Here is an 18,384-nt window from a genome sequence, read left to right as displayed (position 1 = left end):
ACCACAAGGTTTCAACACTACTTCTCAGCGTCTTAGAATTGGCGGTTTCTATGATCAAAAATATTGGGGGAAGTTCAAACAATTTTCAAAATTGAAAAATATTGAGATACGAAAAAATTTGTGAAATTTAACCTTGAATCCTCCAGTTTGGAAACACCTGATTGAAATTTTTGTAGTATGTTTACAGTAGTAGCTAGAGCTCCCAAGTAACAAGAGTCAGACCAAATTCTATAATTTGTATTTGTACACTCAGAGTTACAAACAAATACTAGAACTAGGTGGTACAACGAAAACTTAACAGCTCGATTTTCCGACTTTAAAATGAAAATGTGAAAAATCTCTCGGAGCTGATACGATTGGGAACAACTTCTCGATACTATCTTCAAAATTAGTTATCGCAACACCCCTCATCCCTATTCAAAATTAAGGGGTCGTGCTCACCTCCGTTTGGGGGTTGAAGTTATGGGAATGAAAATAGCGGAAAAGTTGTTTCCCCTCGAATCAGAAATTGACGGGTCCAAGCGATTTTCCACATTTTCATTTCAATGATGAATTTCAAAACTTTTGGATTTTTTACATTCTGAATTCTGATGAAAAAATACAAACAATCTATTCAGAATTAAAAAAAATTAAACGTTCTCGTGTATTTCAATTTAAAAATTCACAATATCAATAAATGGAAATATTACCAAAAAAGAAAGCGATAAATGACAATTGCCTTAAAGTAGTGATTCTGAAAAATTGGTAATTCCATGATTTTTAAATTCATCATTGAAATAATTGAGAAAAGAACCAATAAATTTTTAAAGAGATATAAAACAAAAATAGTGAATTATTGACTACTATTTCTTGGAAATTTTCTGTATAGCTCCACGAGGTCATTTGAAAATAGATGACAAAATATACCATACATTCCTTGCAAGGAAAATATTCAAGGAGCAATTCATTTGCTATATTATATTAACTGAACGATATCTTGTAATCTTCATTATGACTTCATTTGGACTAATTTTTTTTTTAGGTAATTGTTGAGTTTTTCTGTTGACCAGTTTATTTTTTTTTTCAGGCCCCTCTTCAGGTTGCCCATCACCACCTTCAGTGGATTATGCCTCGGTAGCCATAATTTCTGGCTTCAAGAATACCATTGGATTTCCTCCAAAAACGCAAGTTTCTTACGAGTGCGTTTCTGACTATATACTTGAAGGAACTGGAGTTTTGACCTGTCTGGAAGGAGGGTGCTGGTACCCCTCCATGCCTCCAAGCTGTATCAGTGCTACTTATGACAGTAAGATTGTATATTGATAAGGAAGTATCGTTTTCAACTGTCTCGGTCATATTTTTGAAAAAAATTGTCAGGAAATATGGCAGCCTAATGTTAGAACCACTTCTTGACAGCTTGCCGATTCTTTATTTAAATAAAGTGCAATTCAATTTTTAATACAAATTACTGGTGGTGGTATTATAACATTTCAAGATCGTAAGCCAGGTGTCGTATGTTCAAATAGAAGGTTTTCCAAAAAGAGGTTTCATTTTGAAAAGGTCGCTCTCTGGGATCATTCTCGAAGCTGTCATCTTTTGACATTTGACAAGTAAAAACTTCACCATTATCAAAAATGGAACGATACACGCTTCAATAACGCAAATTATTAAAATTTACTACGAAACGCTTGAAAATTTTGTAGACACCAAAAAGAAAAAGCGAATTAATGCAAAAGTGACACTGGTGGAAAATTTTGAGCTATTGGGGCAAGTTGGGGATGTGATGAGTTGGAACCATGTGCGTCGCTTAAGAACAACTGAGAATATTGATGCAGTAGCCCGTTGTGTTTACAAAAACCTATGTTTATCGATTCTTTGTCCATCTTGGGAATTCCACAGATGAAATCACACCGTATTTTGCATAAAGACTTGAGGCTTTTGAAGTTCAGTAAATACAATAATTCAAGCCAGTCGATCACTTACAATGAAAAAATCTTGATTTAAGACCTTGAACGTGGAATTTGTGAAGTTATCGAGAACATACAGCTGCAAATGTGCGAATAGCCTATGGAAAATTCCATGAAAAGGATATGGTGCTGCAACCGTAGCGGTGCCGGCCATTTGGATGATATCGTTTTCCATGGTTAATAGCTCATCTTCCTCTTCACAATGAAATAATTATTCACTGATTTCTCATGAAATATAATTTACAAAAACAAATGTTCTATACATATATTTTTCTCTGCTTGAAATGTGATTCTTTACTTTCGAGATATTTGTAGTTTTTTCGACGTGAATCGTCAAATGTCTTATACAAAATAATTGAGTAGATTCAAAAAGAATAGTTCAAAATCAAATTAGGAAATTTCGAAGTTTGGTCGAATGTTTTTCAGCCTGAAAACAGGTTATTTTCATGCAGTAAACCTGAAACAGGTTTCCAACGGTATAGAAAATTCCAACTTTACCTTTTTACGACTGCTGTATTTGCTAATTTCTAGAATATCGTGTGTAAGAACAAAATTGTGAATTTAAAATAACGTGCCAGGAGTTGAGTTGAATTCCCCAGCTTGTCTGATCATGCAGAAACTGATTTACTCTTTAGAAGGTGTCTATTATTTTTTCGCATGAAGTCTGAACTTCTAAACCAAAATCAATTCAGCGTACATTCCAAGCTTTATTTTTCTTTTTCAGCTGAATACAACCCTTTGAATGCTTTCCTGATATCTCTAGTTACCGGAACTGTAGTATTGAGCTCGTTACTGGTTATATGCTTACTGGTAATCTATAGACGAAAGAGACAAATACTAAGAGAATTGACAATTCCACCTCCAGCGCAGGGTCCAGATATGGGAGATCACACTATTCTTCTTCATCAACCCGACAGATTAGCGTTGATCGCTTTTGCTGACGGGATGCATGGACAAAGGGTGAGTTTTGGTGATCAGTTTTTGAATTATTCTCAGCGCGTGTTTTTCATTAATGAAAATCTCGAATTTTAGTTTTTTCGAGATATCTCGGGAACCATTGGAGATATTTTAGATCTGTTCACACCAACACACTTATCCTTAAATAACGCATCTTTTTTGTATTTTAAGCAACCCTGTATATCTTACGGTTTTCGATATCCCTGTAGAATCCCTCTAAATAGTTCTAACTCTGTATAGCAAGAGTTGTAAGAAGCATATTACTTGCGTAACTGACTCACAACTCGTGAATGTTATACATTCATTCCCATAAACTTAGAATTCCATTAAGTGTGCAGATACATCGGCTTTTACTGCTTTTTTATACAGAGTGTCCCAATGAATTTGTCATAATACAGGGTGTTTCATTGGGAAACGGAAATACTTCACAGGTGCATAGGTGGCACCGAGGCGGTTCTGGAGATACCCCATTTATTGGCTCTTACTGTCTTCGTAGCCGAGACACAGGGTGTTTTATGAACTTTGCCGGTTTCTTTCTGATGCCATATCAAACGAACCACCCGGTATATTTTCTTCATACTTGGCAAATATGTTCCTAATTGAGAGCACAAACGTATCATGCAATAACCGCCTTGAAAATCCAGGTCCGGGTTAACAACAAATTATGAATCGTTTGAATCCTCGAAACAACACCCTGTACATCGGAATTTTGAGAATCTGTTTCAATATTCGGAAACACCACTAAAATCTAAACTGAGACGTGTACTTCAAATTTTCGCGCAGACAGTCTTACTGCACAAATTTTCAACGTAAAAATGAAGTTTTTAAGAACTTGGATACCTGAAAGTGGTTTGAAGTGACTTTTAACAATGAATTATCAAAAATTTTGAATCCATAATTATTTCAAGATTACTTTGTAATTCATTTTTACATTGGTTTCCTTTTTTATAGTTGTATACTATTTCAGTTTCTATTTATTGAGGATTGAGTTGCATTAGGTTGATATCGTATATTTTGAAACAATTATGAACAAAAAAATATAATAACAAAATAAGTAATTAATCTGAATTATTATAAACAACAATGGTCTTCTGTCAAAGTGATGATTGTCAACCTACTTGATTGAATACGAAATTTTATGATTATTCGCAGTAGTGAAAAGCTCTGCTGAAAGAAACAATAGACTTCACACACAAAAGAGGACTATGATCTCAATAACTAACTCGTAGATTAATCACTAAAAGTTACTTCAAACCACTTCCAGCAAACCAAATTCTCAAAAAATTCACGTTTTCGTTGAAAATTTGTGCAGTAATGAGAAACGACGAGAGACTGAGAGAGTAACTCAAAAATGAAAACTGAAATGGTATACAGCTATAAAAAGAAAAACCAATGTAAAAATGAATTACAAAGTAATCTTGAAATAATTATGGATTGAAAATTTTTGATAATTCATTGTTAAAAGTCACTTTAAACCACTTTCAGGTATCCAAGTTCTTAAAAACTTCAATTTTATGTTGAAAATTTATGCAGTAAAACTGTCTGCGCGGTAATTTGAAGTACACGTCTCAGTTTAGTTTTTAGTGGTGTTTCCGAATATTGAAACATATTTTCAAAATTCCGATGTACAGGGTGTTGTTACGAAGATTCAAACGATTCATAATTTGTTTGTAACCCGGACCTGGATTTTCAAGGCAGTTATTGCATGATACGTTTGGGCTCTCAATTAGGAACATATTTGCCAAATATGAAGAAAATATACCGGGTGGTTTGTTTGATATGTCCTCAGAAAGAAACCGGCAAAATTCATAAAACACCCTGTATCTCGGCTACGCCGACAATAAGACCCAATAAATGGGGTATCTCCAGAACCTCCTTGGTGCCACCTATGCACTTGTGAAGTATTTCCGTTTCCCAATGAAACACCCTGTATAATAAGTAGCGGAATTTATATGAATATGTTCACTATTTATTATATTATGGGAAATATCAAGGGTGGCTCCTTTGGGACACCCTGTATGTATAAATCTTCTCAATGTTGAAATATTCCACTTATACGATCCATCATGAGAAGATCAAATGCAAATAGAAATAGAAAGGAGTCAATTTCATTGATCCGATTGAGAAAATTAGAGGTTGTCAACAGGCAAAAACGAAATATATATGGATTCGTCTTCTCAGGATTATAACATCACGTTATACTCCGCAATGTGTTATCTAGGCGAACTTGTTCCCTAAAAGGCGACAGTTTCATATATCAGGGTCTCTACCTATTCTAATTGTTCATTAGGTATGTGCAAGCGCGTAGTATTCGACTCTCTGCAAGGAATAATGCTCTATTAGAAATCGAAAGAAAGGTTTTTCAGGATCGGATCACGATTGTACGATTGACTAAATCAACCAAAAACGATAAACAATACTGATACGGATTATCCTGATTTCAACAGGTCGGTTAAAAAGTCGATAGATTCGTTTCGATGCAGTTGATGAATTTCAAGTAAGATATTTGTTGAGTCTTTACCAATATAGCGGTATTTTTTTTTTTTTTTGAAATGAAATGTTTCCGGTTTGCCCATAGTATTGAGTCGATGAATTGTATTATGTATATGTAACGGTATTAGTCTCGATAACTATCAAGTGCTAGAAAAAGTCTACTTTTGCACTTTGAATCGTTTCAAGTTGGATCCTCGCCGATCCATAAAACTGTGCTGTACTGACATAAAGGAAGCTATATTGGACATAATCTTAATAACTATTAAAATTCTCAATCATTTAAAAATATTACATAGGCGTTCAACTTTGCTTTGGGCTTTTTTACCCGAAATTTGAGGCTTTATTGTAGAAAACTGGTTATATATTTATGATTCAAAGTATTGTCCATCGCTGGTCAGTACTTTCTCCCATCTTTCGAACATCATACGAATCCCAAGTTGAAAAAACTGATCAACTTTTGAAGCGATCCACGAATCGATACAATTTTTACTTCTTCATAAGACCGGAAGTGCTGGTCAGCCAGGCCGTATACCATTGATCGAAACAAGTGATAGTCCGAGGGAGTAACGTCTGGAGAAAACGGCGGGAGGTATACGACTTCCCATTTCTAAGTATGTCTTGACCACTTTCGCAACATGTGGTCGAGCATTGTCATGCTGTAAAATCACTTTATCATTACTCTCGTTGTATTGCGGCCGTTTGTCTTTCAATGCTCGGCTCGAACGCATTAATTGCGTTCGATAACGATCGCCTGTGACTGTCGGTTTAAACAACACATAATACACTAGGCCGAGCTGCTCCCACCAAATACTGAGCATGACTTTGATCACTCCACGAGTCTTGATCAAGTATTGCCTCCAATTCTGCATTTTCGAAAACCTTCACTCTTCCACCGACTTGCTGATCTACGACGTCAAAATCACCGTTCTCGGAGCCTTGAAACCACTTTCGGCACGTTCTTTCACTAATAGCGGCCCCACCATAGGTATTTCAGAGCATTCGATGAGCCTCAGTCACAGATTTCTTCATATTGAAGCAGAAAATATAAAAACTCCTGCAAATGACGAGAATTTGGCTCGTAAGCTAACATGTTTAATCGAGAATAACTTTATGATGCAGGCACAAATCGACTGATATTTCGATGGCGTTATGTTTACAAATACCTAAGCTTATTGTATGATCTATTTATTTCGACTACCACTTACCGCTACAGCCATCTATTGCAAAACGGCTGAAGCAAAGTTGCTTTCATTCCACCATCACCTGGACTATGTCTTTCAAAAAGGTAAAAAAGGTAATAGTAATAGTAATAATGTTTATTTCATGATTAGTCTACATTCAAAACAAAATACAGTCATTTTACAATGTAAGAAAATATTGAAAGAAAAAAAAAGGAAATCGTGACATGAAACAAACAGAAATCAAATTTTCTCGAAGGTGAGCTCCCGGAGGATTAAACCTTGTGTGAGAATTAAAAAAAAAAAAAAGTACAAGTTTAAAAGTCTTGACGTAATTTCCACGAATTCTCAACAGACGGCAGATTAAAGGTGCCACACGAGTAGACTGACGACTCCAGGACTACTGATTCGGTATGTTATAGGTGTTCTTTATGTTGATTATACTGGCTATGAAGTGTCTTGACTGACTCAGGATCCAACTTTTTATTTTCTTCTTAAATGCAGTCATTATACTAGGAATCTTCAAAACTTGAGGGATACCATTATAAACTCGAGGCGCAAGGAACAGGTGTGATCTCTGACCCTTCGTCCCACATGAGGTCGGCAATAATATGAGCTGTCCTCTATTTCTGGTGTCATGACCATGCTCATTGAAACTTGCAGACATAATGTTCTTCCTCTGGTGAACCGCAAGCGCCAGGAAAAACAACTGCCTCATATCCATTACAGCGGCAATCCTGAAGAGCTCGTCAGTTGGGAATCGATAGGGCTTGTTCAATATGATTTTCAAAATCCACTTCTGTGTTATTTCGAGCTTGTTTAAATGAGTTTTAACAATTCCTCCCCAGCCCAGCAAACCATAAGTCAAATGAGGCTGCACCAACACCAGATATAATGTTCTCAACAATTGGGCATCGCAAAACCTTCTGAGATTTTTAAATTTCTGTATCAGAGTTCTCAATTTATGGACTATTTTGTTAATTTGTTGTTTCCATCTAAGATGTTTGTCCAACACAACACCCAGGTATTTTACCGTGTCCGCTGAGTGTATCATGCAGTGATCGTCAACCACCAATGATGTAAAAGTGGGGCAAAATGCGACAGAGTTGCTGAAAGGAACTAAAACAGTTTTTTCTATATTCAGAGTCAAAATTTTAGACCGTAGGTATTTTGATATTAAGTTGAAGTCACTTTCCGCAAACATTTTCAATTCTTGCCATGTCTCCGCCTCCAGAAACATTGCGGTATCGTCCGCAAAAGAAATTATTCTTGACCTTGTCTCAAGTCCAAATAAGGAGTTCGTGTACAATAGAAACAGAATTGGGCCGAGAATGGTACCTTGGGGTACTCCAACAGTGACGGCAGTGAATGAGCTCAACGAATCCTCAATCTGAACGCATTGACTTCTCCCGGTCAAAAAACTTCTGAACCAATCCAGTGTATTCCCGACAAAACCATAGTCCTCCAGAGTTCTGAGCATCTCCTCATGATCGACCGAATCGAATGCCTTCGCTATATCGAGAAATATACATAAACATGGTTTAGATCTATCCAAACAGTCATATATCATAGATGTCAAATGCGCTATCGCGTCCTGTGTTGAAATTCCTCTCCGAAATCCATACTGCCGATCACTCAGGACATTATAGGCATCCAGAAACTTCATTGTTCTCTTGTGAACAACTTTTTCGAAAACTTTTGATAAGTTCGAGGTTAGAGATATAGGTCGGTAATTATTCATAAGCTGTTTACTTCCAGACTTAAATAGAGGTCTTATCAAGGCCGATTTAAATACCGTCGGAAATTGTCCACTTTTTATTGAGAGATTTACAAGGTGTACTAATGGCTTAACTATATTTGGACCAATATGCTTTAAGGTTATTGAAGATATTTGATCCAATCCAGGTGCTTTGTGTGATTTCAATTGACCTATCATCTCCAAAATCTCTGCTTCATTAGTCAACTCCAATACCATTTTTGAGTTATTCTCTCGGTTGGGTAATTTTTCAGTGTTTGTTGATCTTCTTCTTATTTCATCCACCAGCTTGCTAAATTATATTCGTAGGTACATGTCTGTCCAGAACAAGTTGATCTCATACAAAACTATTGTCAGTGCCACTGTAGCTTCAACGTCTTGGGCTTTCGCGCTATCAAAAACAAAGTTCAACAAGATACAGATAGTTCAAAATAAATTCCTCTGGACCGCCTCCAACTTGTCCTAGTTCATTCGTAATGCCCAGCTTCATCGTTGAAGAAAATTCTTCATTAAATATTTCTCAAAACTTTAGTGAGAGCGTGAAAATACCCCAACCGATTAGTTAGAGAATCCCTACACTAGGACGAATCTTCTACCAGATACAAGCGTCCAAAACTTGTACTCCAAATTCAAAGATCGTTTGTGAATGACTGTACTACTCAATGACCGTTCAGCTAGATGTTTTTTTCCGAAAAGTCCCTTAAAGGAGGTCATTTGAACCCTATCAGATCGGGATAAAGAGTCAATCAGCAACTTAGATTTAGTGAGGTAGCTCGTCCATGACAATTCTCGCTACTTTATCAAAAGACAAAAGAAAAGCTAGAGCCAACGGACAGGAGAACGGCACATTTTTGACAACTGCAACGGTGGCGGACTTTATAAATGACATCTGACATTCAGTGCCTTTCAAGTCATTTCAATCACAGGGTAAAAGTCACCCTGCATTTTTCAACTAATTCAATATTCAATGTTGCTGTCTACATGTATAATTTTTGAATGCGAACTTTTACATGGCCCACTCGGTACAAGTCTCCATTGCTCCTCTCGTTTACCGTTCGCCACACATTACGCACAATGGCGTTTACCGTAACAGAGGATACAACGTTCGGAAATTAGGATCAAGGCCCGCCCCGAGATCCGTTGCTGCGTTCGAGACGGCGGACAAACGGATGCAAATCAGGTAATTAAGGGGTAAAAATAGCAAATGACTGGAATTCAATTAAAACAAATCCGATCGACAATAAATCGCAATTAGTTCAATCTGGTACAATCGGCGTCGGTGCAACCTTCCACCTTGCGTGGAATGGGCAACGTGACTCTTGGACGCCTGATCTCGCGATCCGATTCGAAGATGGCAACTCCATTTCCATAATTTTATTAGACGGTTCGGCTGAGTTTGTTCTATGGTTGGATCGGGCACTGAAACGGCGCACATAGGTCAATTTTAACCATCTACGCGGCCAAAATTGGATTTTAAAAACTAACGATAATCATTTAAAACAAATTATCGTCGATTAGAAAACATTCCAGGTAATCCTAAATCACTCATTATAACCACCCCAGGTACATCCTGAGCGTGCACGGATAGTTGGAACTTGACCAATCAACCAGTGCGCTCTTCTTCGAGATCACAGAGTTTGAAACAACAACAAATTTGAACATAAATATTTCTTTACCGGTGTCAGTTTTTGGAGTGAAAATGATGGATTTCGATAACCCTGGTAATATTCTTCATTTCTAATATAATTTACTTAGCCTCAATGCAAAATTAGTATATTTACGTAGTATATAACAAAGAGTGTTTTCTTAAACAAATTTTGAAGTAACTTTAAACTTCAAAAGTTAATTTATTGCAGTCCTCCGTTAAACCCCGTGATTATTCTTTTTTTTATCATCCTTTCCTTAGTAAATGTCACAAAAATTTCCTGCAGAAATTTGCAGATGATAAAAATAGGGCGATTTTTAACGACATAGTTTTTTTCAACAAAAATTTCAATTTTTTTATTATTTCGCTAATCATTGTTTTTCGTTATTTTAGAAACTGCCGGAACATCAAGTGTGAAAACTGTTACCCGGAGTTACCTTTATGGAATAATGAAAGACCAAAATTTACCAAATTTTGAAGCAAAACTCGATTATCTGGAAAATCACTTACCATCGAACTATTGCACTAGTGATGATAATTTAAAAACAATTGAACCACGATTTTAATACATGGAGAAACTATCATTGAAAAAGCTTTGCTACCAATAGGTCAATTGTCGGAGGAGGCTGCAGAAGCACCTAATAAACATTTCCGCGTATATCGTGAGAATTTCGCCAGAAAGTTTTCTAGAGAACAGTACAACCTTGATGTATATCACAGATTACTATTGACTTCGGATCCATTGATAAGCAGTCTGAGGCCCAAAAAAACATCAATATCAAAAAGTTTTTGTCCTGACACAATAGAAATGCTATTGCCGGCAGATTCCAACTCGAACCCGATTGCGAGGAAGATGACTCTTTAATTGAATAAAAATATTATTACTTCACAAAGATATGAATTTTTTATGTTATTTTGCAGAGAAATTGTTTCACTCAACGTGAAAATGAAATAAATCCAACATTTGTTTTCAATATCACGGCTTTTCATTTACGGAATCCCAAGACGACTTTTTTTTTCTATTCCAATGTTTTTTTATTTACATTTTACGAGATGAACTGATTAAAAAATCTTTAATCAGACATATAATACTGCATAGAAACGATAAATACCGAATATAAATGATAAAAGTGAGAAAATATTTTTGGCCGCGTAGATCGTTAAAATTGACATACGTGCGGCGTTCTTCTTGGGTTCTGTCGGACTGAAAAATATTCAGAATGTAAATTGATGGTTTACAAACCACCAAGTTTTGGGTGGTGCACATAAAAAATGTTGAATATCGTTTAACGTCTGTGTGTTAATAAATGGAATTAATATTAATTTCATGGCATTCAGACACATTTTCAATTCTGAAAGAAGTACCTCCTCGAGCGGGACTCGAACCCGCAACCTCCGAATAACTAGATCAACGCTCAATCCACTAAGCCATCGCGGAGAATCTTCAGCTTTCTCGATGGCTTAGTGGATTGAGCGTTGATCCTGTTATTCGGAGGTTGCGGGTTCGAGTCCCGCTCGAGGAGGTACTTTTTTCTGATTTTTCAGAATTGAAAGTTTTTCTGAATGCCATGAAATTAATTTCATTCATATAAAATTTTCCTTTGGCAATTTAATTGCTTGTTCAATGAAATATCTCAAATTCGGTAGTACATAGTTAACATTCGGATATAGAATACAACTGATTTTTGCGTTTTACGCTAGACTCATGATTTGTAGGCATATGCACTCTGATGTGATATGACTCGAATCGGAGATGGCAACTCAATTTCCATAATTTTATTAGCTGGTTTGGCTGAGTTTATTCTATGGTTGGATCGGGCACAGAAACGATGTTCTTCTTGGTTTCGGTCGGATCCTGAAAAATAATCAGATTGTAATTTGGTGGTTTACAAAGCATTATGTGGTGCACATAAAGAATTTATTTTTGGCAATTTCAATGCTGGTTGAATGAAATATCTGAAAGTTGGTACCCTGTATAAGTAATCCATCAGTAGTGTTATTTTTGTATTGTGTTTATATTTGCCATTGTGTTTCATGTGAAATATGAATCAATTCATCCTTCCTGAAATCACGAAAAATAAATATAATCTTGTCAATATTTGCGGTGGGATTATGATTCGATTATTTTTCTTAATTCATTTTCAGAATAGCCTTCCTACTTATGACGAAGCTGTGAGAGATAGACCTCCTAATTATTCATCTTCTGGCAGATTGCCACCACGTCCTCATTGGCAACATATTACTGGAAGACGAAATAGAAATTCGCCCAATTCAGATATGCTACACAATGGTAGACACGGTTCGTTGTAAGTAAAAAAATAATATTATTATTATCATCGTTGGAAACCGCTATCGGCTCAAATTTTACATATTTTCAGACATAAGGGTAATATAAGATTCTGATATTTCGGAACAAAAACCCAAGGAGGGATTATGATTTTAGGTACATTTAAGATTGCAATCCGGCTCGAAGGACTAGAAAATATTCATCAGATACTTAAGCCTGCTTAACTACATATTTAAAACCGAATTTAATACAATTTGAATTTGAATTCATTTCTCGCTTGAAGTCTTGAAATAAGTGAAAACAATTTATTGTGGAACAATACGAATAATTAAAGCTTTTGGCAGAACTATGTATTAAGAGCACACATTTTAATCGATAGATGGGCAATTTTGATGCAAAGTCTACCGAAGGAAGTGGAAGCTTTGTGATCACTTCTGAGATAGTCGACTTGTATAATACATTTCAGACCATATTGAAAAAAAGAGAAATTTGGTTTTGGGTCTATCTGTCTGTTGGTCAAATCCATCCGAAGATCTTTGTAAATGACTTAATCTTTTTGTTTAGTATTTAATTTGGGACGTAAATGGTCACATAGAAAATCCAGCTCTTCCAGATAAAGCGGGCTTCCTGATAAAAAAACCTATTTGAATCAGATAATAAAACGTAAAATTGTTTGTATCTACCTGCAGAAATATTTGACCGATCCTTCGGTTATCGGTTGTTTCACGTGGTTTGAAAGTATTCTGATCTTTTCAGGTATAAACTTCGATATATTTTGAGTTAATATGAAACTTTCATTCATTATGGACATAGCAAGTGTGTTCTTCGTGCATAAACTCGCGAATTGTGTGAAATATCGTAGTACCGATATGTGTTTTTATTTCCCTCCTTACGTCAAATTTGATAGTTCATGTTGGGGACAAATTCGCTTACTGACAATGACATATGTTCCTTCTATCTATGATTATTATTCGGAAATCAACACCTACCAATCTAATTAACCTTACGTAACCTATAACAGTGAAACACACTCAAGCTCGAATTCGATCGACAATTTTATCGTCTCCGCATCTCGAATAATCCGATCCGAAACACGCGATGATACTCTCGCGACCGAATCCATTAAGAACGCCCATTTTAATTCCTTCGATTTCGCCAAAAATTGAAACTTGCGCCGCAGATTTCTCCGACGCAGCATCCGTGCAGCGCTCCATCTTTTTACGAGCGTGCCGAAAGCGGTCGACCGCACCATTATATCGGACAGCGTATGCTAAAACCGCGTTTAGCGTACTGCCGTTTCGAGGAGCGCGTAATAACAGGCCGCCGAAAATTGTTCCGCGATCGATTTATTGGCCCATAAAATATTGGCCTTTTAGAAAGCCGGACGACGGCAGTCGATTGCTGCTGCAGCGCCAAATTGAGTGCAAAAATGATTTTCGCACAATTATCGAAAAGGCGATTTTTTATATCGCGAGGGGTATCTTCACGCGCAGATAAGGAGAGACGGTCCGGAATTTTAACAAGAGCGTGACCGCGAGCCATTCGGGGCTTATTGACAGGCATGTTGGCGGCGCTGCGATCGTGAAACGGCCATTAGTCATTTCGCCTATATAATCATTGCCACGTATTGCGAACGGGACGATCTCTCAATTATTGTAAATGATACACGGCCGATAACGACGGTTATCGATCGATCGGAACCCCACCCGGTGTATACCAACCTTTCGAGATGAAAATTCCCTGGATGGATGACAAATATTCGATGTATAACAGGCCAATTGTAAAGTCCCCGGTCTATCATAGTAAAACACATTTTTTTTGGCAAAATTCGATTTTATTATTCAACATGGTTGCCTCCGAAGGCGATACAGCGATTATAGCCAACTTCCAACTTTTCGATACCATTATTGTAGTGCGATTTGTCTTTCGCTTGAAAATAGGCCTCAGTTTCGGCGATTACTTCTTCATTGGCGCTGAGTTTCTTTTCAGCGCGCATTCTTTTGAGGTCTGAGAACAGGAAGAAGTCGCTGGGGGCCAGATCCGGCGAATACGGTGGATGCTTCAGAAGCATTCGAAGCGCAATTCATGCAATTTTGCCATTGTTTTCATTGATTTGTGGCACGGCGCATTGTCTTCATGAAACAGCACCTTTTTTCTTCAAATGGGGCCGTTTTTTAACGATTTCTTCCTTCAAACTATCCAATAACGCTATATAATAATCTCTGTTGATGGTCTGGCCCTTCTGGAGGTAATCAATGAATAATATACCTTGCGCATCCCATAATACTGATGCCATAACATTGCCAACTGACTGTTGTGTTTTTCCTCGCTTTGGATTCGGTTCATCGTGTGCAGTCCATTCATCTGACTGTCGATTGGACACCGGAGTGAAATGATGGAGCCATGTTTCATCCATCGTCACATATCGACGCAAATATTGAGGTTTATTGCACTTAAACAGCTTCAAACACTACTCAGAATCATTAACACGTTGTTGCTTTGGATCGATTGTAAACTGGCGCGGCACTCATTTAGCATACAGCTTTCTGATACAAATATTCGTGAATGATATGATGTATACGTTCAGAGGATATCTTCACAATGTCTCGATCAACTTCACTTTACGGTCCTCCAAAATTATTTTGTGAAATTTTTTAAATTTTTCGTCGGTGACAGCCTTTTTGGGCGTCCACTGCGTTCGCCTTCTTCGGTTCTCATTTCACCACGTGTAAACTTAGCATACCGATCAATGATGGTTGATTTTCCTGGTGCAGACCCCTGAAACTTCCCATCAAGCCAAGATTTTGCTTCAATTGTATATTTTCCCTTCAAAAAGCAATATTTTATCAGCACAAGAAATTCTTTTTTTCCTTCTTTTTTTAAATAACAAATGTAGCTATACTCACAACGCAATATCTCACAAACTAATGGTCGGACTGCTGTCAAATTTTGACACGTATCGTTTGAAGGTTGGTACCAACTAAAAATCATATGGATTTAACACTACCACTGCCATCTGTTCATCAGACCGGAGACTATTCAATTGGCCTAATACACCTTTGGATACCACAAAACTCTGTATAAATTTGTCTGAAATATTGATCTCTTTTCTAGCGTGTCGCATACACCGAGTACAAGATCTGCTGGAGACTCCATGGGTTCTACTGATACTGTCGCCATTTCCGAAAATTCAACGAATGTGACACTGGACACAGTCTCCTCTTACAGTGGATCACAGGCACCTTCTTGCAGAGCTCACTGTGGAAGCTTAGCTTCATTTGATACTTGTTCAGTGATCATTACAGAAGGTAATAATATCAGATGGTTCATTAATGTTGCATAAGACAAGAATTTATATTTATTAATATAGCCCTGCCTGTTCGAAATGTAAATTTGTCGTGGTCATGACAAACAGTTTGGAAAAAAGTAAATCTTCTTGCATTCAGTACGTGCCTATTGTGTTTTATGAGATATTTAATGGCAGGTTATCTTCATTTCATTATATACTAACTGACTAAGAAACTGCAACACCCAGAAGGAACTGTTTAAATTTTAATTTTTTTTTGGTAAAACAGATAGTATAGCAAGGAGTAAATGATTGAAATTTGGAGAAAAACGAAGGGTTTATTTTTATTTTTTTGAAATTTGTTAATAGTGTGTTTTTTGTCCACCGTGATTATCTATACACTCCCCAACACGTCTCAGCATTGATGCAATAAGATGGTCTATTTCTTCTTGAGGGATACTATCCCAAGCTACCTGTACTGTCTCAGAGCCGCCAAAGTGCGTGGAGGCTAGAATGAATTATAAAGCCTTCTACTCATGATGTTCCAAACATGATATATAGGCGAAAGATCGGGGGACCTGGGCGGCCACGGCAAAAGATTCACATGGATCGCTTCGAAAAAGTTTAAACTAACTCTGGTAACATGAGGTTGAGCATTATCTTGCTGAAATATTGGATTGTCGAGCCGGTTAATGTAAGGGAGAACATATGGCTTCACTATTTCTTGAAGGTAACGCAGTGTTGTTATGTTACCTCGATTAAAGACTAAAGGTGCCCTACTTAGATGTGCAATAGCACCCCATACCATAACACCTACTGTCCGGTGTACAAGACGCTCAACATCAAACTGAGATTCTCGTCTTTCTCCCCGACGACGTAAAACCCTTTGGCCATCATGTGCATCCAAGGAGAATCGAGATTCATCAGAAAAGACGTCCTGAAGCAGTTTCTTTGTCATTTAGTATATATTCACTTCATAAAAATCCTGCTATTTTCACAAACTTAATTTAGTCTTTTAAAATTCGTTTGATTTTTTTCAGATGTTCCTCTTCTGGAAGAGAGCGAGCTAGAAGAAATACCAGTATGTGATACGATTTCTCTGATAGTAGAGTGTCCGACCATTCAAGAAAACGCATCCATAAAAAATTCTGGATCTACGGCAGAGGTTTCTTAATGCCAGACTCGAATATAATCTCTCTGTTATGTTGATTAAGTGATAAAAGAGGAATATGCTGAAGGGATGACCAATATTCTTGCTTACTTGTTGATTGTATTATTGTTTCAACTTATTGGACTCTGTGTATTATTGATGGTTATATTTTTCTATCATGACAAATGCATTTATTTTATGAGTGTTATGTGAACTTGAATAGTATTATGTGTTGAGAATAAATATGTATTAGAACCATTCATGCTTTTTTATTTTTCATTATGTTTGAGGGGTTTGCATTCATTGAATGTCCCCTGAAATACATAGTTCTTTCAAATGTCTTGCAAAAAAAATTTCATTTAGTGAGATGGAATGAACTTTGTGCGGAATTTGCATCTATTCTTCTGGATATTTCCATAGAGTAATAAACATAAATAGAGAAAGTAGACGCAATTTTTACATGTCCCCAACATGGTTAGATTAGGATATCAGATTGTGATATATTTTCAAATCCACAATTTTACTATATCGTTATGAATGTATATTATATTGAATGAACTATATTTATTCGAGTGATTCCTGATTAAATATTCAAATTTGAATATTTGGAATCCGATATTTTTCTTAATTGTCAAATTTATAATAAGCAGGATATTTATTATTTTCTGTACCTACCTGCTGAAATCCAAGGTTTGGCAACTATTGCTCTCCTAGTGTCATCCGTTGTTTCACGTCGTTTGGCGCGCTTGAAGTTTGTTTTCTGAATTTCTGATATATTTAGGTATTCATCTCAATATATTTTGAGTTGATATAAAACTCTGATTCACCATGGGACATAAGAAGTGGGTTCTTTGTGGAGAAAGTCGCGAATTGAGTGAAATATCGTATCACTGATATGTTTTCATTTCCGCGCGCTTCATGTCAAATTTGATAGTTCATGTTCATATAAGTATCCAGCAGAGAATTTCAACTAAAATCGGCGAATTGATCGATTGACCAAAGTTTTGTGAAACTCGAGTGAGAGTACCTATTTAGTTCAGGACCTCATAAAAGAATTTATTAGGTTGCATGTTGAGCTCTGGTTTTTATTCCTCTCAGCAAGACACTTCTCTTGCGATCCAAACTTGAAATTAAAGAGTGTTTTATTGAATGAATAATTTATACCCATTCAAATAATATCCTTATTATGTTATTATGTCTCTTGCAACCACTGCTGACTTGTCATTTATGTTCCCCGCCAGGTAAATGATCAGATAGCGTATTTTTTGCTTTTAAGTGCTCGATCCTGGTCAGTTCTTAATAATAGGGGAAGTGACATTCGTAATTCTAGACCATGGGTAGGTGATAATAATTGTAACAGTCGTGAATTTGTTCTGTAATTGTGATTAAAATGCTCTGGGCGTTTTGTTCATGTTAAAATGGAAAAAATACATGGTAATCAATTAGTTGTTAATCACATTATTATTGGTTGAGACCCAGAGATCAATTAGATTTATGGAAGTATTTATTACTCTAAAATGTGGTTTGGAATGTAGAGAAGGATTTGTTTCTTGCAAGTTCCGTTTTATTATTTGCAGTTACGTATCTCTGGCATGATTTGAATTACAGCATTATGCACACTATTCATTTGCACCAGTTTAATTAATAATAATTAATAGGGTTTGGATAATTGAGAAATCGATTTGA

General features: G+C 36.5%; 1 protein-coding gene across 2 annotated transcripts in view; it reads left to right on the top strand.

Annotated features, from left to right (window-relative positions):
* LOC123685028 (complement factor H-like) overlaps positions 1 to 16,956 on the top strand; it is a 35,117-nt gene extending 18,161 nt beyond the window's left edge. For both annotated transcript variants that reach the window (XM_045624582.1, XM_045624584.1), the window contains 5 exons: positions 1,067 to 1,285; positions 2,671 to 2,906; positions 12,121 to 12,281; positions 15,377 to 15,570; positions 16,589 to 16,956. In XM_045624582.1, coding sequence (XP_045480538.1) covers positions 1,067 to 1,285; positions 2,671 to 2,906; positions 12,121 to 12,281; positions 15,377 to 15,570; positions 16,589 to 16,722 — 944 coding nt within the window. In that variant the 3' untranslated portion in view covers positions 16,723 to 16,956. The remainder of the gene's footprint in view (positions 1 to 1,066; positions 1,286 to 2,670; positions 2,907 to 12,120; positions 12,282 to 15,376; positions 15,571 to 16,588) is intronic.
* Positions 16,957 to 18,384: the final 1,428 nt, after the last annotated feature.

The sequence above is a fragment of the Harmonia axyridis genome, chromosome 7, assembly GCF_914767665.1.
Source record: "Harmonia axyridis chromosome 7, icHarAxyr1.1, whole genome shotgun sequence".
Taxonomy (NCBI): Eukaryota; Metazoa; Arthropoda; class Insecta; order Coleoptera; family Coccinellidae; genus Harmonia; species Harmonia axyridis.
The sequence above is the reverse complement of the archived record's forward strand: the minus strand, read 5'-3'. Positions and strand labels throughout refer to the sequence as shown.